Below are 26,300 nucleotides of genomic sequence, written 5' to 3'. Positions count from 1 at the left end.
CCTTACGGGGTATCCCCCAGCCTCGTTCGCAGGAGTGACGTTCGTTTCCTGTGGTCACGTGGACTAAACAACTTTGGCGGGAGTTTTCATAGCAATATGGCGGAATAGAATTCGGGAAGAAACACAATCAGAGATCATTTTAGCCGAAATCCCTGAAAATGGAAGAGTGGGATATTCCCAATGAAGATGATTTTGAATCTCGCTATGCGGATGAATTGGAAATGCTTGATGATTTCGATGGAGAAGGTAAGTTACTATCTGCAATGCTGAATGACATGTAGATAGAAGTTTGCATGTTGTGCATGAGCTGTCCATACGAGATGTGATTAGTCTCTGGAGCTAGATCGAGCTCCGTTGCATTTTATTTCGAACATACCAAGATCATCTTTATCATGGAGAAGTATTCACATACAAATAAAACACCTAAATATAAATCTGCAGATTAGATCGAACAATAACAAACTCCGCTGAAAACGTTACAGTGAGCTGCATCATAATTAAAACCGGACACCTTCCTAGTGTAGACATAAAGTTTGTCCCTGCCTTACTTGAGGTGCTAAAACTAGGGGATGACGTGAAATTGGGTACTTTCTTTCTCAAAAGGGGGAAGGGTTGCCTGAAGTGCACCTGTATGAGTCATTTTCACTCCAATTGCAGTGTGTGGGTGGGTGGGGGGATGGAGAAAAAATGCCCCCCCCCCCCTAGGTCCACCACTGCTTAGTCTAAGTCTCCCCTATGTGGACACCTTAGTAACACCATAGTAGCCTCTAACCGTAGTAGCTTCTAATGCCAAAATCCCAAGTAAAAAGGTTGTAACGGTTGACCTTTTCAATGCAATACAGATGTTGTGGTCTAATTTTATATTTGGTTTAAAATTTTTCAAACCAGCTTGATTTTTATTTTTCATTGTCTTATGTTCATTATCATAATCTGAAACAAAGGAAAATAAAAATCAAACTGGTTTCAAAAATTTTAAACCAAAGATAAAATTAAACCACAACACAGACATCTCTCTCGGCTTCTTTGGATGCCTAGGGTGCCTATAAGATGATGAATACACCTCTCTAAAGTGGTGTATCCATGTTTTATTTTCTTGCTGACACCTCAAATGATTACACTTACATGTTTATGAAGTCTAAGTGTCAAGGAGCCCTTTTATCATTCATCAATTAAGAAAATGTTTTTTAAGTTACCGGTATGTCTACATGTTGGACTTATGTGCTAATTTCCATGTCATATAGATTTTGCTCCACCATCAAAAAAAAGCTTGAATTTTCAAGATACCAAAAAAGCTGATACTAATGGCGTGACAGATGACATTGTTAATACCAGTAAAGATGCAGAGCAAGCTAAATCAAAAAAGAGAGACTGTGATGAGATGTTCTTGCCTCTCTCTGATGACGAAGACGAGGTTGTTGGTAGACAAGATGAAACTTCTTCTCTTGCTCCAGGTTTGTACATAGTTATCTAAATAATACAGTCAGATCCTCCCATAAGCAGCCACCTGAGATGTCAAGCCTATGTGGTAGCTTAGAGGAGGTGGTGGTGGGGGGAGGGGCGAGAGGGGGAAAGGTGACCTTGCTTGAAGGCCAGCAAGCAAGCAAATACAAATGCATGAGGCAATCCCAGCAGAGGGCTCATCCTAGGGCTGTGATTAGGTTGCTGACCAGCATTGTCTTGAGATTAACCTTCTCTAAATAGCTAAGCACAGGAGTGACGTCACGACTCATACAAGACTCAGACAAACAAACCGAAATAGCGAACGATTTTCCTTAAACACATTCTAAAGCAGTTGGTATTCCTTAGACACTTACATAAAACAAAAACTTTGCCTAGATTCCTTTTATTTTTCTCAGAACACGCTGATGTTTTTGAGCCTTGTGGTGGTTACATTCATTTGCATTCTATTTTAAGACCTTGCATGCTTCGCTATTGTATTAACCACATTAAATATAAATTTTCTTGAGCATCTTGTAACGATTTGTGTACTGAAGGCTTGTAAAGACTCAGGAGATTGTGGACATTAGAACTGATTCGTTTTAATGAGATCGCCAACCCGAATGTCACACAACAGGGAAGCCCATTGCGTAACAATAAAGTAATCACATGACAATCATGGGGCATCTCGATACACCCTTCCTCTTATACAAAAATGAAGAACAAAACACAATATTTCGACATTCCCTAAATATAGTCCAATGCTCAATGTCATTGCTGCTAATCAGTGTCCCATGTTCCATGTCATAGCTGCTAATCAATAAATGCTCAATGTCATTGTTGCTAATCAATAAATGCTAAATGTTCCCATCTGCATCTAAATCAAGGTGTAACATAATCATTCATCCAAGATGGGGGGTGACAGCTCCGGCTGGACCTGCGGGGGCTGGGAAGGGCCGAAGAGCTCTGCGGCATTGGCGCTTCCGCAGGCTCACTTGAGTGAGGTGTGGGTGTGGCCACTTGTGTGGGTGTGGCCTGGTTCTGTTCCCCTGGGACTGTTAGGGTCAGGTCAGGGTCCACCTGCTGGTTATCCTTGTTTGGGGCTTCATCTGACATGATCAGTTGACGGCGGTTCCGTCTGTAAACAGAATCGCCGATCTGCACTTTATAGCTTCGCGGACCAGCCTCACCGACACAGGTGCCTGCCGTCCATGTGGTGTTCCCTGGCAGTCGCATACGCACAGATTGTCCAGTTGCGATTGGCTGGAGTGGCTTAGTGTGGCTGTTGTAGAAATGCTGCTGCCGACGCTTCATGCCCATCATGGCTCTGGTTTCTCCTTCTGTCGAGTGTCGTGGCTGAAGCAATGTACCGGACACCGGCAACAAGGTCTTGCAACGGCGACCGAAGAGGCGTTGTGCTGGACTGGTTCCAACACCTTCCGTTGGTGTATTTCGCCAATCAAGTAGGGCAAGGTACTCAGACTGACCGGATGCTTTGCACTTTTTGAAGAGGCGCTTGACCGTCTGAACAGCATTCTCAGCCTTTCCATTGGATTGTGGGTAGCGAGGCGACGATGTGTTGTGCTCAAAAGACCAGGTTTCTGCGAAGGCTGCGAATTCAGCTGATGCAAATTGTGCACCGTTGTCCGTAACAAGGACATCGGGGATACCATATCTTGCGAAAACTTCTTTCATCTCTTTAATAACACTTCTGGATGTCACGGAGTTAATGCGGGCTACTTCAATGAAGTTGCTGTAGTAGTCTGTAATTACTAACAATGTACGGCCGTCCAGTTCACAGAGATCTGCAGCCAACTTTGACCATGGTCGCGCCACCATTTCATGTGGCAGTAGAGGTTCTTTGCCAGGAGCACTTCGATGTGCGAGGCAGACATCACACTTGGATACATACTCCTTTAGTTCTGTAGCCATACGAGGCCAGTAGAGGGTATCTCGAGCTCTCCGGATGCAACCTTCTATGCCTATGTGAGAGGCATGTGTGACAGCCATGAGTTCCTTCCGTAAAGCTGCTGGAACAACCAACTGCTGCCCTTTGAAAACGAGATCCCCCTGGACTGTCAATTCATCACGAAAGTCGAAATATGGGTACAGACATTCTGGGGTTTCCTTCCGGGTACCTGGCCAACCATTCTGTATGGTCTGGCGTAGTTGCTGTAACACTGGATCGTCCGCTGACGCATGTTTGATTTGCTGCCATCGTGCTTTGCTTACAGGGAGTAAGATTCTGTGGTCGATGTCCTCTAGCTCTTGTGAGAAGTGACAGGAATTGACTTCAGGGAGGTATGCTCGACTAAGGGTGTCTGCTAAGAACATCTCTTTTCCTTTCTTGTAGTTGATTCTCAGGTTGTACTTCTGTGTTTGCATCAGCATGCGTTGCAAACGTTTAGGTGCTGAATGGAGAGGTTTGAGTGCAATGTTCTCCAATGGCTTGTGGTCAGTTTCGATCGTAACCATGTCACGGCCAAATATGTATGCCTCGAACTTGTTACAGGCAAACACGATTGCTAACATCTCTTTCTCAATTTGGGCATACCTAGTTTCTGCAGGTGTAAGTGCCCGAGATGCGTAAGCCACTGGCTGACCGTTTTGTGTCAACGCTGCTCCTAATCCAGATTGCGAAGCATCACACTGAATTGTGACTTCTTCCTTCAAATTGTAGTACCGAAGCACCGGTGTAGTGGTGACGGCTTTCTTTAATGTGTCCAACGCTGTCTGTTGGGGACTTTCCCATAGCCAAACCACGTCGTTTTGAGTCAGCTCTCGCAGTGGCTTGGTTATATCGGAGAGATGCGGCAAAAACTTGCTTAGGTATTGTGCTAGACCTAACAGCCTCTGTACTCCAGCTTTGTCTGTGGGAGCAGGCATCTCAATTATGGCTCTGACTTTGGATGGGTCTACGCGCAAACCTTCATCTGTGGCTATGTGCCCAATGAACGGCACCTCTTTCTGCCTGAGGGTAAACTTCTCTGTGTTAAGGACGACTCCTTGGGCTTCGCAACGCTGTAGAAATGCCATAAGGCTCTGGTCATGGTCGTGAACGGCTTCCAGATGGGTGTGTCCAAATCCAACAACCACAAAGTCATCTGCGATGACCTCCACACCCTGCAGACCTTCAATAAGTTCATGCATTCGTCGCTGGAATACTTCTGGGGCCGAGCTGATTCCAAAAGGCATTCTTTTCCACCGGAAACGTCCAAAAGGTGTTTGGAATGTGGTAAGGTATGATGACTTCTCGTCTAACACAACATGCCAGAATCCACTGCGAACATCTAACTTTGTGAAAACTTTAGCCCCGTGAAGGCGTGTAGCGACGTCCTCAATGGTGGGGAGGGGGTAATGTTCGCGAAGGATTGCTCGATTCAGGTCCTTCGGATCCAGGCAAATTCGTAACTTGCCATTTGCCTTGGGTACTACAACCATTGAGTTAATCCAGGCTGTAGGGGTTGTCACGGCTGTGATGATGTCTTGCTGCTGAAGGTCATCTAATGTCTCCTTGAGCTTGTCTCTCAATGCCACTGGCACCCGGCGGGGTGCATTCTGCACTGGGTCTGCTTCACTGTCAATTCTGATGCGATATTCACCTTCCATCTGGCCAACATTTTCTCTGAAGACTTTGGGATACTTTCGGAGGAGGTCTTCTTTGGAGAGGGGAGATTGGTTTGTTACCTCGCCTTTTGTGCTGTCTAAAGTGTAAACAGGGAAACTCCCAGTGTTCGGTTTACGTAGTTCATCATTGTCCATGTACTTGATAATCTTCATTTCAATACATGCTTTTCTTCCCAAGAGCGGCCGTATTTCGGTACTGTCTACCAGTTTACAGTCGAGAAAGCCCTGGTAGTCACCACGACAGACGTGAATTTGAACTTCGCCTACTACAGGAATTTTCGAGCCACCATACGCTACGATCGCTGTCTGATATTGCTTCACATGCTCGAGGGTGACGTCTTTGGTCGCTTTCTTGTAAAGGTGTACAGGAATGACGTTGCATTGAGCGCCTGTGTCTGGTTGGAAACGTAAAAAGTTCCCTGACTTCAGCTTGAGAGTTACTAGCTGAGAATCATCGAGCTGTATTGCAGCGATATCGGAGATGCAATAAATTTCGTCACACTCGGTGTCTTCGGTTTCCTCGAGGTCAACAACTCTTGCTGTTTGGCTAATTTTGTTTCTATCGGCCCACGCTCCGCCCATGCACATGGCTGCGAAATGATTGTATTTTCCACACTTAGCACATCTTCTTCTAAATGCTGGACAGCTTTCCCTCCTCTTCAAGTCGTGTGCTTTTCCACAGTTCCCGCATTCCTTTGCAGCGGCGTTGTTGTCTTTTTGTGCTGACTGAAACCTGAAACCATTTCTTTCGCCGCTTGCACGAGGTTCTCTCTTGCTCGGATGATTTACGGCGTTCACTTGCTTTGTTTCAGGATTTTCTTCGACAACTTTCATCTGCTCGGCTGTGCTCTCTGATGTGCGGCAAATCTCGTCTGTTTTCTTCAGCGTTAGATTCGTTTCGCGTAACAGCTGTCTTCGAACCTTTGCATCTCTTATTCCAAATACCAGACGATCTCGAAGAAGTTCTTCTGGCGTAATTGTATCGAAGCTACAACCCTCGGCTAGCTTGCGTAGTGCCGTTCTGTATTGATCGTAGGATTCTCCAGGTTCTTGCACCCTGCGGTTGAATCTGTAACGCTCGAAGGGTACATTTTGTTGCGGTTTGCAGTACGTGGCGAACTTCGTCAAGACTGGCTCAATTTTCTCTTTGTCGCCCGCGCGCGCCCAATCTGTAAACGTTGAATACACTTCTCGAGCCTCCTCGCCTATCACTGTTAGTAGAGTGGCAACTTGGATTTTCTCGTCCTTCTCGCTCAGCTCTGTAGCTAAAGCATAGTTTCTCCACGCTAGTTCGAATTTCTTCCATTTCTCGGCCGCGTTTGCATCGTGAATTTCAAGCGACGGAGGTGGCGGCAAATGTGATGTCGCCATTCTTTAACAATGTTCCACTAAGGTATCTAGACGAAAGTTCGATCCCGTCGCTGCCACCATGTAACGATTTGTGTACTGAAGGCTTGTAAAGACTCAGGAGATTGTGGACATTAGAACTGATTCGTTTTAATGAGATCGCCAACCCGAATGTCACACAACAGGGAAGCCCATTGCGTAACAATAAAGTAATCACATGACAATCATGGGGCATCTCGATACACATCTCCATCCTTTTCATATGGAAGTCTCCCACTAGGGCTAGTACATGTTAATTGCAGGTTACCCTCATCCCACCCCACCCAAGCATTAAGTGTCAGGTTGCTCTAACGGTTTTCTTATACCCATCTATAATCCTGGGGGCTTGCTTCCAGTGTTCATAACTCTGAATCAAGAAGTGTGGGTTAAAGCCCTGCCTGGGCTTATTGTGTTGTGTTCTACCATGCTTCCCACACTGTTTTTAAAAATGTCTTATAATCCATTAAGTAAAGAACTATTAAAAGTAAATAGAAAAAAATAAAAGTCTGTGCTTTAGCCAAGTGGCCCATACAGCTGGAGCTTTTCCTGGTTTCCATAGCATTAAGGGACTAGGAGTATTGCTTCTCCCCCCTGGATGGGATGCTAGTCCATCGCAGGGTTACCCCCAGCAGTAATTTCTCTGGTACCCATTTTTACACCTCAATAGAGAGAGGCACTGCAAGAGTAAAGTGTCTTGCCTAAGAACACTATGCAGTGCACCGACCAGGGCTCGAACCCGGGCCGTTCGACTCGGAGTCAAGCGTGCTTATCATTAGGCCAATAATCCATTAAGTAAAGAACTTTTAAAACTAAATAGTAACATGACAGATCTGTGATTCACATTTTAATAATACAATACAACCCTGTACATTGCTCAGTTCGTAAACTATACTCACTGTTACTGTTCACTCAGGGAACTCAATTATAATAAATTTTTCAGCCCCCTGTAAAAAGAAAGCTCGCCTTAGTCCTGGAAAAAATGGAGCTGTTGATGACACGAATCATGTTCCTAACATTGTGCGAAGTCCACTGAGACAGTTACAACCAAGTCCGGCCCAGATGCGTAACATGCCTGGTGTTGATAGAAGATGGAATGAGGTCACTTCTGCAAGGCCAGAGAGGAGAAAAGTATTTCGAAGACCCCCAGTGAGCTGTGATTCAGTTTCAATTACAAGAATGGATGGACAGAGGCTTTACCTATCAATCAAAGGTGACAGGGATGAGGAATCGTCATCTGCAAACTCTAAGGTGAATAAACTAAGTGTCTAGTTCTTTAATATTAGGGTTTGAAATTAAGAGGATTGCCACTATTGCATTAGCACATTACCCCCTTGGCACGTTCAGTAAAATTTGGCTCTGAGAAGTGAAGTGACACTTGAGAGAGGTGTGTTAATGGTAACTTATAATTCTTCAGCTTGGTTTCCAACTTTTACATGCAATCTCTTTTCAGGGATTGAGAAAGAAGCTACTCAGAAGAGGACCAGGCAATGCACTTCAGTTGCTGTCAATGCCGTTTTCTGTCCTTCGTGAGAATGTGGAGGAAGAGGTATTACCTTCTTTGCAGATATGTACAGTCATGTTTATCTGGCTTTTACTCGTATTACATGTAGGTTAATCGTTATAAACCTTCTCAAACCCCATGAGCTCTAGTGAATCTGTTAAAATTCTCTGAGGGTCAACTTCCTGAATGTTATTTACTTTGTTAGAGACGAAGAAGAACAATTGAAGAATCAGAAAGGTTAACAGCATCCTTATACAGGTAAATAATAAAGAACAAATAAAAGAAATAAACAAACAGGAATAGTGGAAAACTTTTTTCTTTTCCCCATGCTCATGACATGATGAACATTACATCTTCCTCATTTCACAACTGAGCTTAAAATTTCCAAGTTCTTCTTTATTTATCATCATACAGTAGACTATCTACATTGCTGAACCTGGCAGTATATAGCTCAGTGGATAGAGTACCCACCCAGTGTTTTGTCCTACACTCATGACAAGATGAACATTACATCTGTCTCATAATGTCATCATTCATAGGCATGTAATGCGTGCAGAGGGTACAGCTTCATGACCCTTTGCATGTGTACCAGGGTTGGAAGTAACCGCAGGTGATCGGTAATTACCAATCAAAATTTTACCAACCAAAAGTTAAATAAAATTGAATAAATTTTAAAAATATATATTTAAGTGTCAAATTTTTATTATTTGCACCTTCATAAAAATATCACCCATCAATCTGTTTTTCCTTATTTCCATCCCTGTGTACATATCTACTATTCACTACCAAATTGAATAGAGGCAAATAATGGTGCATAGGGTATAGCTAAAATCCTTTACTGCTTAAATCCTCTGTTCAAGAAGTAAAATATACATGTACATGCTTATACCCAGTAGTTAACATATTAGACTTCAGATTTACCAGGCTGGGGTTGGATTCTGTCTGAGTTCATTGTATCGTGTTCTTGGGTAATAGACTTCTTACAGTGTCTTTCTCCACCCAAGTTTATATATTGGCAGTGTGTGAATTGTTAGGGCCACCTGACAGAATGCTGGTTAGTAAACTATACTGGACTAGCATCCCATCCAGGGGAGTAGCAATACTTTTAGCCATATCCAAATCCACCCCACAGAAGGCTCCCCATGGGGGAGGTTTGGGTATTTTTGTGACACAACACAATAATTTATTTAAACCCCCCAAATACCATAGAATTCTTGATGGAGACTCAAATATGGAGGTACTTGAACAAGAAGAAACTGCCATGAATGAAGATGACCACAAGCTTCCACAACATGGCCTGTGGGTTGAAAAGTATACTCCACGATATTTCACAGAACTGCTCAGTGATGATGTGAGTAGAAATATTCCATTTATCTTTAGATGTGCTACATGGTTGTATGTTGTTGCATAGTGTTCTTGTTGACAACAGCAATGATCAAAAGGCAACCACTATCAAAGAGTGTCAACTTAGTAAGGAGGGGTCCCCACATTAGGCTTGGATACATTCTGCTCGTAAATTGGTGTATTCTGCATGCTGGTAGTGTATGTAAAAAATGGCATTTTCCGCACAAATTTCTGCTCAGGCAGTGACATTCAGCTCGAATTCAGCTCAGTAGAGCTGGCCACCATATCGAAATTATTTTTTGTATTGCCACTGGCTGTAGGGTTTAAGACTAGTTTGACTGGTGGAGGCTTTTAGGTATTAAATTCTTCTGAGATTTTCGTCTGGGAGCTCAGTCACGAGTGTATTTACGTGATACAAGATGGGAGTCGCCTTGTATTTCCATTAGTTTTTAATTTTTTAGTTACTTATATATTTTGTGTTACTGATTCAAGGTATTCTCAATTAAATTCTGTTCAAATTTTGCTCATTTCTGCTTGAAAGTCACAGTGCCCACTGCTGAAAGCAGAGTTCATCCAAGCTTACCCCATATATATACTTGAAATACTTTGTTTCTAGGCCATCAATAGAACTCTTTTGAAGTGGTTGAAGCTCTGGGATAAAACTGTATTTGGCAGAGGACAGGACAAGAAGTCAAGGCCAAAAGCAGAACAGGGAAAAAAACAAATGTTAAACTCCGCCAAGAACTTCAAGAAACAGCAGACCAAAGGAGTCCCAGATGAGGCTGACTGGAATGTAAGTACTAAGTAGTAGTGTTAAATTTGCATACGGGGCATGATGTACTACTGCATAGAATCAGTTTTTGACCTAGTCAACAACCCTCGTTAAAACACAGGCAGCCCAAGCTCACGTTTGGAGCGGTCGGTAGGTTTAAATTGGTGTTGCGTAACACTAGACTGTTGAGAATATTATAAGGCTTTGTATGGGATTTGGGTCGATTTTGCCGTATTTATGCTTAAAATACTGTAAATATACAAAATAAACTTACTTTTGCCTTTTGCTGTGTCCTCTTGCCTGTTTTGCGTCTAGAAGTGGTGTTTTAGTCGATTTTTCTCTTTCCTGTTCCTTCCTTCTTACTCCGTCTTACCAATTCCCCCCTCCCCCCACTCATCCCATCTCAATGTTGAGCTCCCAAATATATTGCTTTAATAATCTCTATTTGCAAAGGGCTTAAAAAATTGAAGGTGGGAGTGGTTCCTCTAAAAATGTTCATGTGCTACATTGATAAAGCCTCTCCAAACAGGTAAAGGATAAGACTGCATTCGGGCCTAGTGACCCATAAGGCCATTCCTGATTTCTGTAATATTCTTTGTTGTTGCAACTAGGAGTATTTCTACTCCTTGGATGTGATACTAGTTCATTGCAGGGTTACCCCAGCATTAAATTTGCCAGTTTACCCATTTATGCACCTGGGTGGAAAGAGTGCTCTGAGATTAAAGCGCCTTTTCCAAGAACACAATGTAGTGACATGGCCAGGGCTGAACCTGAGCTCAACATGATCAGGAGTCCAGTGCACTAACTACTCAGCCACCACAATTCCCTTCCATTAGGGATGACTTATTATTTTGCTCTTTGTTGTTTCCCAAGTTCTAGCAAACATATATCCATTTTGTTTTTCAAAGTACATACTTGTTTTACCTTCTCAGTTTATACTCTCACTCAAGACACATTTTTCTGTTTTCCAGGAAGTCGATGCATCGGGTCGACCTGCTCGTAAGGTTAGTACATATAACTGTAGAATGATGTATTTATGGTTTGTAGCTACTCCCCTTTCAGTTAGTGTTCTCAGTGTTGTATTTATTATCCGTTGGTACATGTACCCTACTTTAATTTCAATCAGTGTTCTCTCCTTTTCATGACTTTTTTTTAATTGCTTGCCACCCTGTGCTCTGCTTTTACAATGCTATGGCATCATTTTTTCGACGTTTTTGCTTGTTTACAAGCTAAAAACGTAGAATGGGGGTTATGTGAACAAAATTTGGAACCACATATTTGTAAACTCTCAAGGGACTTTTTTTAAATTTCTCAAGGGACTGTTTTAATTTCTCAAGGGATTACTTTCCGCTGTGGGTGATCACTTGCGATCTCGTGGAAAAAACGTGACTTGTCACATTTACAAACGTTATATAACAATTTTAAAAGTGACATGTCAGCTTTCTTATCTCAACGCACGTGTATCTGAAAGGCGATTTATAAAAAGCGTCGCACAAACAATGGATTGGGTAACTAAAACACAAATAAATAATCACTAGCACTTACATCGTTTAAAAATTACAAACGTCAAAAATAAACCATACCAAAAAACTCGCTCTTTTCAAAGATATTATTGAAGTTAAAACAAATGCAAGAGATGGGGGCTTCTTTTAGCTTAGGAGCGGTTAAAAATTAGGCCAAATTTGGTCGCTACATGCAAGCGCAACTCTATTTCGTCATCAGCCTAGGTCGTTAGGGACGTGACCTCGCGTTGACAGGGAATGACAGCAATTTGTTGCATGAATCGGCTTTACAACATGCGATCGTATCTACGCAGTTCGAGTGGAATTTCAGTCAAAGACAGCAAAATTCTTTCGTATTTCATCTTCAAAATTCGAAAGCATTCACTGTATATATGGCTTTCGTTTAATCCTGGGTCTTGATATCCGACCCTCGCAGAGCCAAGACAAAACGCAGCTTGAGTGTAACGATTTGTTTACGCCCCAATTATATGTGCAATGTTTTCTCCGACAGTAGTCGGAAATATCCATATTTTTTTCGTGCTTTTTCGTGGAGCAATCGTAACGATACGGCCTTGAACACATTGAACAGCGGTCTACCCGGCTATAACAATTCAAATATGGCGTCGCAAAAACAAAGCGTCAAACGCATATTTTGCTGTTTCATTTGCTAATTTCGCTGCCGTAATCGACTGCCTTGAAAGGTCCTTGCAATTTTAAAGTATAGAATTGTCAGATCTCGGTGAAATTTGCACTGTTTATTTGTGTAATGTTAAGGAATATGTGTATAAATACCCGGCGCGGACGAGCCATTTTTGACAAAATTATATGGCTGCATTTCCTCCGCGAAGATAGGAAATTGTTAAACTAAACTACAAAGAAATAGTCCGGCGGCTTAGCTCGAAATTTTAGTTGAATTGTGCACTTTTTGATACAAGCATGAAACTTGGCACAATGAAAGTGGTCACCAACAGAAATTTTTTCAGATATAGTGCCAAGCCCGTAAAACACCGGTTTCCATGGAAACCATAATTTATTAACCCTATTCAAACCGGGCTGTTTTGGATCTTTTCAGACCGCCGTTACTTCCAGAATATTTAAGCAATCACAATGAAACTTAAGGAATATATAGTATGTCCAAACACCTATCTTTTGGTATACGTCACGAGGGAAGATGATGTCACATGACGTGACAATTACATCATAATGTCAAAACAGCCGCCATCTTGGATCCGCCATCTTGGATTTCGAATTTTTTCCAAAACGTCATAAAACCACCCAAAATTACTGCAAAGTACTCAAAATCAATAAAATTGTGCTTAAAAACCGTAAAAGGATGAAAATAATTGCATTAAAATTATTTTTCATTAATAGAAACACGAAAATTACCAAATTGGGAAAACATGCCTGTTAAAATGCCATTGCCATGGTGACGTCAAGTTCCTGACACAACAACTTACCCTACCAAATTATTTCCAGATAAATTTTAGATAAACTCGCAAAGTTTGGTAGCGTTTGGTTGAATCTTGAAAAAGTTATAAAGTCAGCGCGGGCACTTCCGCCCCTCCCGGTCTGGAAAGGGTTAAAATCAATGAAATTTCGTGAAATATTTGTTTGTCCTGGTTTTTTGACAAATACTATTATGCCAGGTAGTGATACCAAGTCGCACATACAAAATTTAGAATGAAATGCTGTAATTTAGACTGTTCGCAGCCCTATATTTTCCTATTTTTCTTCTGTTAGCGAACGGTTCACCAATCGCGAGAGACCTGGACGCTAGCACAAAACGAAAGACGCGAGGGAGCAGAGGGCGGGGAACGAAAAATCTTTTCCCATGCAATAACTTCCTATTAAGTTATTGGTATTAAACAGATGGTAAAAAATAACAATTGTAAGCCTAATTAAAAGCATTCATATCTGTATTTATGAATAAAAATCAACAATAAAAGGTTTATAAAAGTACAAGAAGAAATACTTTGTGGGGAAGGGGCAGGGGGGGCCTCTCGGCTGATAATTTCATTGCTGTTTACTAGCTGAAAATAGGAAATTGGCGTTGGCACTATATCAAGAATTGATTAGTATACGAATGCTTGTAATCCTGCAAAGTTTGGTGCTTGTATCAAAAATCGCACAATTCAGGAGCTAAGCCGCCGGACTAAAACTGTAATGATAAGTTCGAAGAACAATGCACAGGATAAACCTTCGACTCATACTTCATGCAAAAACGTTGACATCTCGAAGAGACTTTGATTTACATTGTGTATACAAATTTGCACACATTACTATAAATGTTACAACTACCTGTTTATCAATTCATGTATTTGTTACAATGGATATTCAATCAGCCTTTCCAGTGAAATGCACAACAGGGTTGTCTACATTACTTTTGATGGTATTTACAGAGAACATTATAGCAGGAAGGGAAGCAAAATGTACATTTTTACTTTGAGCATGAGATCTATATGCATGCAGTTCCAAATTCCATGGAGGATATCAAAGCAAGGCATTTTTAAGAATAAAAATCAGCAATAAGAAAATCGAACAACATTTTGATGTTTTTGTGGTAAATATATGTGATTTTTGTTCATTAAATGTGACTAGACAGAATGTGTAGTACCAAGCGTATTTGCCCTCTGTGCACAAGATGCGAGTCAAGCAAAAAGCTATTACCAAAATCACCGAACTGTGGAATAGGCCCAAATTTTTGTCACTGCCCTGCCCACTTTTTTCTACTGCCCCGCCTACTTTCGTCTGTACTACAGACGAAAGTAGGCGGGGCAGTCGTCGTCTCACGTATAATTAATAGCTCGCTAATTACATCACGATCATCATTAAATAAAGTGTCGAATAAATGATCGGAAGAAGAGAAACTCAATGAAAGCTCAGTTAAACGAATGCCATTTTCTTTAAGTGGTCGTGTCAAGATTTGGTGCTAATTTTATGTTTTGGTGCAAAAAAAAAATTAACCAAAATTATTTTTCAAGCACAGTTCAAACAAACGAATGTAAAGTAAAACAACATTGTCAGCAAGGAGGTGCAGCATGTTAGCCACAGGAATTTCTGGAATTTGTCAACAAAAGTGGGTGGGGCAGCAATATATAAATTTGTTCCACAGTTCACTGATTTTTGTAGTATAATGTCACTAAACTTCTGCTTTTTCTTTACATGTAGGTGGCACTTCTCTGTGGTCCTCCAGGGCTTGGTAAAACAACCCTCTCTCATGTTATTGCTCGACATGCTGGATACAATGTGGTAGAGATGAATGCTAGGTGAGACTTGAAGTGATAACAAAGAACAGTTCCCACTAATCAGTTTGTTAAATAGTGTTATGGTGGTATACCTGCTTGTGTGAGAGCCATCTAGAATCTATCATAATCACCAGACTTTTCAGGAGAAAATTATGAAGCAGTCTTTCCTTCCAAGGAAGTTATTTACAGTGTTTAAGAGTTCCATATTGCTTACAGATTTCTACATTAACTGACATCTGCTTGAAAATACTAGGGATTTTTGTTTTAGCTGTTTTAGTAGCAATGTTCTCTGTTGTATACCAATTCTTACTATTTTTTCTCCTCTGAAGTGTATCATAAGAGAGAAGGTCCCATACTGTGTATGTTGTTTTACATTATTATTTTTACTGTTATGTTTAAGTGATGATCGCTCCCAGGAAATTTTCAGAAACACTCTTGAAGCATCAACACAGATGCAGTCTGTGCTGGGATACAATGAAAAACCAAACTGTTTAGTTATTGACGAAATAGATGGAGCACCAGCTGTGAGTATTAATAAAGTACAGGAACTAATTTAGTAGTGTAAGTGTGTATACATAGTTCAATAGTTGGCATGCCCCTGCCTCCAACAGAGTGGGGCTACTCCCCATTTTGGACTATACAGGGAGGCTCTAGAGGTTTCCACTGCAGAGATTCAACTGTATAAAAGCGGTATAAAATAACTTCTAAATATCAGACTGAGACCATTTATTGAGTTTGTTTAATAACAGGAGACACACTCTTCACAGTTAAGACACTGTGCATGGGTTTTTCTAGTTTTTTTGAAAAAATAATTATACTTTTTCATCCAAACTTTTTCTAACTCACTAAAGCTTCTGATAAGCTTCTTTCTTATTGCATCTTACAACAGCCAGCAATAAATGTCCTGTTATCAGTTGTCAAGCAAAAGGATTCAGGTATGTACATGTCAGTTATTATAACTTACAGTGCAATCCTGACTGTAATGGAAGAAAGACAAGAGGGTGGTAATTAGAACATCTAGAAAGACTTTCAATTAGTATATAAGCCCTCCCGCCAAAATAAGCCCACCGGAAAGAGGGGCAAGCAAATATAAGCTCAGAGCTTATTTTTTAGTATGGCTGTAGTCATTTACACGCATTGCAGGCCTTCAGTGCTAGCTAGCTTATTTGGGCATGAGATTTTTCACACTTGTTCATGTAGTAGTCACTTCATAACCCAGGGTTTGTGCAAACAGTAAGTAGATACTTACAGAGGTTCTAGTGAGTAAGATAACTTGCTTTTCAGATGCTGCTCCTGGAAAGAAAGGGAAAAAGAAGAAAAAAGCTGGACCATTGTCAAGGCCTATTATCTGTATTTGTAATGATCAGTAAGTTGAAATCTGATACGTCTGTCTTATAAGTGTAAATTTGACCTTTGTCAACCAACTGTAAAACAAAACCAAGAGTTTTTAACAATACTGTAGTTTGGAAGAGGCTAGTACAGTAACAACATATTGTGGCATTATAGTTTAAATCACCTGAGTGATTGTGTCTGATCTGGTTTGGTTTGTTACAAAATTTGTGATCTCCACAGTCTCCCTAGAATGCTTGCTGTCTGTGTTTAGTCACTTGAACGGGCAAAATCAAAATTTTCAGGGAGAGAAGTAAAAACATTCTGCACTTTCTTTTGTAACCAACAAGTTTGAATTTCATGCTGCAATAACAACAAATCATTGGGATTGGTTTAAAGACAAAAGGCTGCCGTGAGACAGCTGTCAGCAACTTTGACTTAAATTTGTAAATTTTCAACAAGCATCTTTTTCATTATCGTTCTCATGCCTAATTTTCAGTGTCTAAAAGCAATAGAAAGAGGCAGAGTTGTTTATTTTTTAATGGTTTCCCAGACTTGGTGGGTTGAGTTACCTGTATGAATGCGTCTGTTACACTTGTGCTTGCCCTATACACCGATTTCACAAATGGCGGACGCGCGGAAAAGAACTGGTACTAAAGCATGAAAACGAGGCGTTTTAGGATAAACAACTTTCGTGTTACAAGGGGAGAAGTGAAAATTACAGGAGTTTTGAAGCTCTCCTCCGTTGAATGGGGGTATTAGCTCGTTTTCTAGGTTGATTTCGAGATTACCGAGTTCTAAATACGTTCGCGGCCAAATATCTTGTTTTGTTTCTGGTTGTAAGCAAAACCCTGGCTTTCACATGGCTTGAAATACGGTGGGTCGCCAACGATTTTAAACCTCGGACTTATATCAAGAAAGTTCCGGTATCCAGACGAGTGTACACATTTTCTTAAGGATTTTGGTAAGTCATTGAAGAATTACGAAAATAAACACGTAAACATACATGTACGTTGTGAAAAAATGTGTAACAATGGATTTTCGGGCCGGTTTCTTTATATTTTGTCTGGTAAAATAACCATACGTGATACCATAAGTACCTGAAATGCATCAATAAAAATGTGTTATTCTCAATCGACTTGGTAGTTTTTTTTTTGACTTATTAGGCTAGTAGATTCTTGCATTTTAGAAAAAAAAATTGTATTCAAATAATTCAGACAGACTAAAGCGGCTAATTCATAAAACATCACTTGGCTCCACGCAAACCAAAGGAGTTACATCAAGTGAAGCGGACAGTAAATGTTCAACACAATCTCCAGTAAACAAGATCATCACAAAGTTCCTCAAGTCAAAAACAATGCTATTAATTCTGTAAATTTAGTGAAATCTGCTGGAATTCCTTCTGCTGTGTCGGACAACTGAAGTTGTTTGATCTCGGGAAGAAATAAATCACGTGCTATATTATTATAGGCAACCACGACGAAGGTCTAACTGATAGAACAAATATTCACGGTTTCGCTTCATTTTACAAGCTTTTACAGGACACCGTGAATGAAGATGCCCTCCGTTTTAATTTATATAAAGCTGAGATTATTGGAAGCGATTTTTATTCATTTATCAAGTATTCTCAAATATAAGGGTTTATTACAAAGAAACAACATATATATCATACCATTGGAATTCAATACCGGTAGTCTTGGGCTTCGTCTGTTAAATTTATTACAGTATTTGTCAACATTTTAACTATTTGCCATAGCACAGCAAAGGTGTTTTGCGAAGTATAAAAAAATTAAATAGCGAGAGAATAATCGTAATTTGTTTAAAGGAAATGTGACCCGACCGGTCAAGGTGACTCAAAGTTGAATGTTGACTTGTCAAGTTCCCATTCAAAGCCAGAGTTCGTGCTCTACTAAATCCGCAAGGAGACAGAGTTAGAATTGTTGGTTTGCTTTCAAAAAAGTGAAAAGAACATACCTTGACAGCGTCTGGAAAAGAACGTACCTTGACAGAGTTTGAAAATTAATTTCAATATCGTTCCGTGTAAATTTTTACCGGCCAACAGCCGTCGAAGCTCCTTATTGGAAAACCAAAACTTTAACTCTGTTTCCCTGCAGATCTACGGTCCCTTTCTTCTTGCAACACAGAAACAAGGATAATTACTAGACTGTAAACTCATTTAGAATTCTGTAATCTCGAAAACCTGGAAGGAAAACGGTCTATTTCCCCGTTTAACAAACAAAAACTTCAGAACTCGCGTAATTTTCACTTTTCCCCTTGTAACACGAAAGCTGTTTATCCTAAAACGCCTCGTTTTCATGCCTCGTACCAGTTTTTTTCCGCGCGTCCGCCATTTGTGAAATCGGTGTATACATACATCACATGATTTGCTTGTTTTCACTTTTTCGTCTTCTCAAAGTTCTGACTGAAAGGAAACTTATAAAAAAAACAAATCTTGTTTCACCTGTTCAACCAATTAGATGCAAAACCAACAGCAACTTGGTCATGCATGCTATCTTGCACTTGGTAGCCATTATATTTTATTTGCTAGGACTTCTCATTAGCTTGTTGATCTGAGTTAAAAATCCACTCTAATATTGTTTTCCTTTGTAGGTATGCCCCAGCTTTACGTCAGTTGCGTCAAGTGGCATTTTTAGTATCATTTCCACCAACTATTCCTGGTCGTCTGGCCACACGTCTATTAGAGGTAATTCCTTATTTTGTCTGAAGTGGTATCAGATATGCAGTATCTTTATATATTAACTGCAAAGTCACTGCCCAAACCTAAACTTAGCAATAGCTTATATTTTCTAAAATATATCAGTTCTATAAATTTCATCAAAGTAATTTGCCCCTTCCCTAGTTAAGGTTCTGTGTTATTCTCACCACTAGTTTTAATAAAGTTAATAAAGTTTTTGTGAAAACACTTACTTCCCCTCTTGTTTATTTAGATATCAAGACAAGAGTCAGTAAATACAGATATGACAACTCTGACATCTCTGTGTGAGAAAACTGACAATGATATCAGATCATGCTTAAACACACTTCAGGTGAGAGTAAACTGTTTTTCCTTGCCCTACAAATATGTAAATGCAAAAATGACAAAGCCACAACTTAATTAATTAAAAAGAAGCTTACAAATATAGATGGTGGTAATGGTAACAATTTCTTGTATTTGCATTTCCCAAAGCTCAATGTGCTTCACAATTAAAGTGATGGGGTGAGACTGGACATCAGCATATCATGCGCCTTTGGCAGCTTCTATTCCTTCATCTAAAAATGTGATGAGACACAACCAAAACCTGATAAAGATCACATACAGTTAGAAAAATTAAAAATCAGTCATACAATGTAAACCCGAAGTGAATATATAAAATTTAGTTTTTGCTTAAAAACTGTTAGGCCTTTTGGTCGAGTGACTATAGTGTGTGTCTTCATATACTCAAGAGAATTGCCTGACCACCATATTATAGTCATTCTTCTTTGGGAAGTTAATAAAAAAAAGTGTTTCAAATCTTACCCCTCCCTGGAAATAGCCAAGCTGTCTCTAGTTTTGATATTTTATACCTAATTGTAACCTTTTTGGTACATTTCGGTAGTGTATCAGGCGAGTTTGGTCAAGGCATGGTTTTTATTTTGGCGAAATGCAGTTGAGCCAAAATACCCATGGCCAGACCAGAACGGGCTGGTAAGCTAACAAAGTATAGCAAAACAATGTGTGATTAGGTTTTACTAAACCTTTTGGCCAGAATCAGGCGATATCAGGTCAGTGACTTGACATTGCAGGAAATCAGGGTAGTAAACAAGGCTTCTGATTGGCTTATTGTACATTTCGGTTCAGTAAATTGTCTGATTCATTTATGTACAATCTGTTGTAAGTAAGGTCAAAATTTAAGATTGAAGTAGCCTCGAACTTGAATGTTTTTGTAATGTCACAATCCACTATTCATCTTTTCAGTTTATACACAAACGGCATGGTCGTGTGTGGCTAGAGCATGTGCAGTCAATGGAGATTGGTCAGAAGGACTCGCATCGCAGTTTATTTTCCATCTGGCAAGAGATCTTCCAGCTGCCCAAACCAAAACGCCGTCGCTTTGCAGCTATTGCAAACAACGAGAACCAAAATAGTCTAGCTAACAACATAGGACTGCTATCAATGGGAGCACTAGAGGGAAATATCAGCAATACTAATGAACAGAAAGGAATGACATCCTTATCAAACCGTTTCCACACGGTTTTACATTCTGCCAGGTCAAGTGGACAGTATGAGAAAGTGGCACAAGGTAAATTTGATCCTTTTATCCCCAGTGTTGAAAAACCATAGAATAAGTGTATGGCCCCGTAAACGAAAGCTATTGAGAAGCACTTTTGCTTGGTGTAGTTATTATCCTGTACAATGTGGTTCTATCTTTTCAGTATGTTGATGAAACCTAGCGTGTGATTATGCAAATCAAAGCTGTCAAGTAGCATTTTCATGAAGTGCTGTTTTTTAAAAATATGATTTGGGATTTTTTTCAGAATTTTCAACTTTGGCACTCTTAGGAATGTAATTGTTAATAGGAAATTCCGGTGGACAAAATAGACAGATCATACATGTATGAATGAAAGACTTAAAGTTCATATCAAGACTACGGATAAACATTATTACTGGTAGTGGGGATAGTACATACATTTATTCTCTTCCCAGTAGAACATAGCCTGCGTTGCAGACGAACAAAACCCCGGTTATATCAGATAACCGGGGTTTTGTTCGTCTGCAACGCAGGCTAAGTAGAACATAGCCTTTATTTCTATCAAATACAGTGTACAGGTAAAATGATGTTGTACAATTACTTGTGTTCTTTCAGGGCTATTTGAGAACTATTTGCAAGTGAAGTTTAAAGATCCCAGCTTTGAAGTGGTATGTCGAATAACTAAACATTTAGAGTACTGCAGGACTATCAACACCATCATCATTATGATCATGATTCTTGCAGGATTGGTTGCTTTTAATAAGAATAAGAAACAGACACCCTTAATTTAAAAAATTCACAAAATAAGTACATATAAGAGGGTAATTGAGGATGTCTGCTGATAACAAATTAAAGTTTAAAGCGTAGAAAAAAGGGACTGTATTGTGGTCTGTATTGTGGTTACTGATGAAGGCATTTTGTTGATTGACATCAGGTGGTCTCTGGAACAGAGTGGCTGGAATTCTCTGACTTCATAGAACAAGCCGTTATGGCACGTCAAAGTTACATCCTACAAGGCTACAGTCCATTCCTTTCAGTAGCATTCCACTTGTTTTATGCTGGTCAGTCACACTCGAAGCTGAGCTATCCCAGCAGTCAATATGAGGTAAAAGGTGTTCACAAAAAAAAAGCTAATTGGACACACAGACACATATCCGAGCTGTGCATCTCAGTAAAGAAGATACCTTTCTATAGTGGCTTTTTTCTCTTACACTAAAACCGGCTGAAGCATTAATTGATTGAAATTTGAAATTTTCAACTGAATATTGAAACTCATTTGACCGTAAGCTTCACTGTATAAAACGTCGGTTTCGAGAGTTATGTCATGTGGTGTTCTTGTTTGCACCAAAATATTGTCAGACACAGTATCCCATCTAAACAGAAGCCTTTTAAATTTTTGAAACACAAATTTTTATCCTAAAATAATCCTTCCCTACCCTAAACCACACCCACAAAGGTTAAGCAAATATAAGCCCAGGGCTTGTTTCCGGCATATTACGCGTTCCATATTGCATTCTTGCAAGTTCCTCACGGATTCAAATAAATAACCAGAGAATAAGAAAAACCAGTAATTTAGATATTTGTGTTGTGAACTGTTCGCTGCAGAGCCATCTTAAAGAAACAAAAACCAAGAATCTTGTAAACACTATCAGGAACGAGTCGTCCCCGCACATCCGACAAAATATTGATCTACGCACAGCCTGCCTGGAGCTGCTACCGTTCATATTAGAGGTGATCACACCTACATTGAGACCGGTAAGTACGTCTGTGATGCCTGAATCTACAGCATGACGGGTTGATCATTATCTTTCTAACATGGTAAAAAATTTGTGTCAGATACGATTTGCGTAAAATATTTTGAAAATTCAGTTGGAAATAAAGAATTTTGAATATTGTGGAGTATCTCTGGAGATGCTCCTTTTTGTAGTTTCGCATCCTAGTAGCGAAACCTACCTTGTCATTTCTTGGTTGAAATGAAATTCCAGAAGTTTCTGTTGAGTACTGTTTGAGTGTTTCTTTGAAGACAATCGCACAGGAATTTTTTTAAATCTATTTGAAGTCCAACCGAATGCGGTTTTTCTGTGTGATATATAGAACGTTTCTTAAAGGGCTTTCATTTGATCCATTTTACAGCAGTTTATTTAAGAAATCATTCATTTACATTTATAGCTAATACTAGAAGTATCAAAAGTGGAGGGAGAGGGTACCGTAGAATTCCGGTTATAAGCCCTGGGCTTATACAACTTCGTAAGGGTTTTTGGGTGGGCTTATAAGCGGAGGGGCTTATATTCGGGAGGGCTTATAAGCGGAAGGAAAGAAACGTTTCGAAACGAGCCTCGGGAGTGTTGATCGAAATACGTTTTTAAGTTAAAAACGCACAAAAAAGCAACATTTAGCACTGTTCAGTACTGTCATCCGGTAGAGGGGGGCTTATATCCGGGGGGGCTTATAACCGGATGTATTTTTTTGTTCCCAGGATGATGGGCCTATAACCGGGGGGGCTTATAAGCGGAGGGGCTTATAACCGGAATTTTACGGTATCCGGAAGAAATAAAAAAACCATAGCCCTCTTCCGAATAAATTATGAACGCATCGCGTACGTACTTCAGTATCAAACTTGCAGCCTGTCTAAAAAGGAGAAAAAATGTCTCTCCTGGCTAGATAGAGCCACAGCACAGTTATGGAGTGCAGGTCTCTCTCCCAAATCATGCGCAACTGGCATATAAAATTCATGAAAAAGCGGTAAGGATGATTTTGACTTGTGATGTCTTTTGCAGGTCAACACTCAGCTGTTTTCAGCTCGGGAAAAGCAGCAACTGGCAGAGTTGATAGATACCATGATTGGTTATAATCTAACGTATCATCAGGAAAGGAACTTTGAGGGGCAATACACTTACGTTCTGGATCCGTGAGTATCGAACAGATACACCTACTTAAAAACATGCTGGCGTTATTAGTTCCCCCTAAAACGTGCTCAAACTACGTGTTACTTCTTTTACTACAGGAATATTGAAGAAGCTGTGAAATTTCCAGGTTTGCCTCAACACAGACAGCTGACCTATGCTACCAAGCAACTGATAGCAAGAGAGGTAATTGTAATACTCACTATTCGATAAATCACCTCCCCTACCCCCTCGCTGTTTTACAACACCTAGAGCATTTGCAAATGAAGACGTAAAGGTCTTCAAGATGAAACCCTAAGGGTGACTTAAAAAGTGTTGACTTCATTCCTGCCACACAGAGGACAGTTCTCTTGCAGAATTGAACAAAGTGAAAGAACACAAAGTTAAAATAAAGAGATTCTGTTATAATTGCAGATGATTGTAAATTGTTTCCCACTTCCGTTGCACTTCTTAAATTGTATGTAATGTGTTTATGATCATTGTGTTGCAGATTGAGCTGGAGAAGATGAGAAGAGCAGAGAAAGCTCTAACAGCTCACTTGGACGCTAGGTGTGTATCGTATTAAATTCAGTTGTTGGTATCCGGAACTGATAGAAATTGCTGACTCCATCACGTTATATTCTCCGTTGCTTTTGCCTACATCTTCTACATACCGTAGAATTCCGGTTATAAGCCCTGGGCTTATACAACTTCGTAAGGGGTTTTGGGTGGGCTTATAAGCGGAGGGGCTTATATCCGGGAGGGCTTATAAGCGGAATGAAAAAAACGTTTCAAAACGAGCCACGGGAGTGTTGATGACAATACGTTTTTAAGTTAAAAACACATAATAAAGCAACATTTAGCCCTATTCAGTACTGTCATCTGGTAGAGGGGGGCTTATATCCGGGGGGCTTATAACCGGATGTATTTTTTTGTTTCCAGGATGATGGGCCTATAACCGGGGGGGCTTATAAGCGGGGGGGCTTATAACCGGAATTCTACGGTATTGCTTTTGCCTGCATCTTCTGCATCTTCTCAGAGGACCCCCTTGAAAACCACCCCTAGGTGATTGGAGGCCTCCTCTTAAAATATTATGTATTATATTTTTTATTATTTACATATATAACGTGCATAGTACGCCATCTCGTCGTCTTGTTTCATTGAGGATTGCACTCTAGCCTCTTTCTGCAACATAACCATCTTGTTTCCGTATCATGTGTTCAATTCATCTTCGTGTCCTTCTTCTCTAGCCTTTCTGCAGTCAACAGTGTAGTTAAACATGTATTGTCAACCATTTTTCTCTGTTTTGTTTGTTTCTTCACTTTCCCTAGTTCTCTCAGTGTTACTTCCAGTGGTTCCAAGAAGCCAGAAGAAGCAAAGCCTAAGAAACCAGTGGTTGTGTTGTCGTTAGATACACGTAAAGCGAAACCACGAGAGGCAAAGGTAAACTAAACTAAATGAGAAGGGTTCTTCGGTCGGTCGGTCGACTGACTGTCTGACTGACTGACTGACTGACTGACTGACCGACCGACCGACCGACCAACTGACTGACTGACTGACTGACTGACTGACTGACTGACTGACTGACTGACTGACTGACTGAATGACTGACCGACCGACCGACCGACCGACCGACCGACCGACCGACCGACCGACTGACTGACCAACTGACTGATTGGTTGGTTGGTTGCTTAGTTGATGAACGACTTTCTTTTTCAGTTTGTTTACAATGTTTTTATCTCAATGGGTAAATTAAAGATTGATCACTGACTAGTTCACTATAATAGGTAATGTTTCAATATTTTTTTCAGCCTGCTTTGGACTTCTTTGGACGGCCAATTAAGGTTAAACCAAAGGACACAGGTAATCAATCATATACTATTTGATTCACTTTTTCGGGCAGTAAATAAGAAACCTTACTTTGGAGGTCTTGGAGGCCTGGTTGCCAACAAGTTTACAGTGTACTTATCTTTAGATCCTCAGTGCTTTGAGTTCGAGCTCTCTCTGTTGTGTAATGTGTTGACTGATATGAGCCAAGACACTTCTTTTTCATCGTGCCTCTCTCTACCCAAGAATAGAATGGTAACAGCGAGTTGATAAGGCGAGTTAATAAAACGCTAGGTGTAACCTGCGAGAATTAGCAGCAATTATCATAGTTGCTTTATGCTACAAAACTGAAGTTACATACCTGAATGTGATACTTTGCTCGGTCGCAGACCCTACTGAAAGTTCTACTTACGGCTATGTTAAATATCAAAACTTGCCTAGGCGTTTTCTGCTAAGAATTACGTTTGAGAACTTGGTGACCCATTCCAGGTTTAAAAATTGCAACCAGCTAACTTTCTCTTGTCTCGATTTATTCCAGAAGTTAGCACAAGCACCCAGTCAGCTCAATCAAAGCCAAGTCTTATTTGGTTTCGCTTTAATGAAGGATACAGCAATGCTGTTCGAAAGAGCGTCAAAGTACAGGAGCTGCTCTGACAAGGAACGCCGCCAGATGGAATAAGACACATCTTGACCAGGACGCAATGCGAGTACGCCTTCTCATCCGTCTTCACTCGTCCAGCGAGAGGCGAGAAACGCAAGCGGCGACAGAGCCAACAAATAAATACTTTCAGAAATAAAAGCATTGCAGTGGAACTCCGATGCAATGAAAACCCTAAGCCCTAGGATCAAAAAGGTGTTCGTTTTGTCTGATGTCGTTTATAAATCAGACAGTTTCTCTGTTTGATTAAAGCACAATGTTTCTCACATCCAATACTTTGCCCTTTGAAGCGTTTCATTTGAACTGCAAAAAAACTCCCGTAGAACAATGTGCAGTGAAATGAATTTCAGTGTTGCTAATATTAAAGTGTATCCTAGTAAATACGTAATCTGGGCTCTTTATGTCTGTAGAAATGTTCAAAGGCCTTATCAATAGCTGGTTCCATGAGAATTGATAATGATATTCAAATGTTCATTACCTATGCGTTCATTTTATCAATGTTGCACTGAAATGCTAACGCAAAAAATGTATAACAAGAAATAAAAAACTCTTCTTGTGTTA

The 26,300-nt window shown here is 40.3% G+C and overlaps 1 protein-coding gene across 1 annotated transcript; it reads left to right on the top strand.

Moving 5' to 3' along the window:
- The first annotated feature begins 84 nt into the window (after positions 1-84).
- LOC144632152 (chromosome transmission fidelity protein 18 homolog) lies at positions 85-26,300 on the top strand. Its single transcript, XM_078490753.1, has 24 exons — positions 85-246; positions 1,242-1,451; positions 7,391-7,698; positions 7,901-7,996; positions 8,157-8,209; positions 9,161-9,302; positions 9,912-10,088; positions 11,039-11,071; positions 14,738-14,835; positions 15,215-15,338; positions 15,704-15,749; positions 16,099-16,180; positions 18,754-18,847; positions 19,092-19,190; positions 20,099-20,423; positions 20,988-21,040; positions 21,307-21,477; positions 21,978-22,127; positions 23,150-23,280; positions 23,377-23,461; positions 23,766-23,824; positions 24,586-24,697; positions 25,066-25,117; positions 25,620-26,300. The coding sequence occupies exons 1-24, from the start codon at positions 159-161 to the stop codon at positions 25,733-25,735; spliced, it is 2,904 nt and encodes a 967-aa protein (XP_078346879.1). The 5' UTR covers positions 85-158; the 3' UTR covers positions 25,736-26,300.

This window comes from Oculina patagonica, chromosome 12, assembly GCF_052425735.1.
Source record: "Oculina patagonica isolate OP01 chromosome 12, crgOcupat, whole genome shotgun sequence".
NCBI lineage: Eukaryota > Metazoa > Cnidaria > Anthozoa > Scleractinia > Oculinidae > Oculina > Oculina patagonica.
This window is presented reverse-complemented; position numbering and strand designations above follow the sequence as displayed.

Coding starts and splice junctions, on each gene's coding strand:
- LOC144632152 (XM_078490753.1), top strand. CDS start 159: ATGGAAGAGTGGGATATTCCCAATGAAGATGATTTTGAATCTCGCTAT. Junction 9,303..9,911: donor CAGAACTGCTCAGTGATGAT/GTGAGTAGAAAT, acceptor CTTTGTTTCTAG/GCCATCAATAGAACTCTTTT. Junction 21,478..21,977: donor ATCCCAGCAGTCAATATGAG/GTAAAAGGTGTT, acceptor TGTTCGCTGCAG/AGCCATCTTAAAGAAACAAA.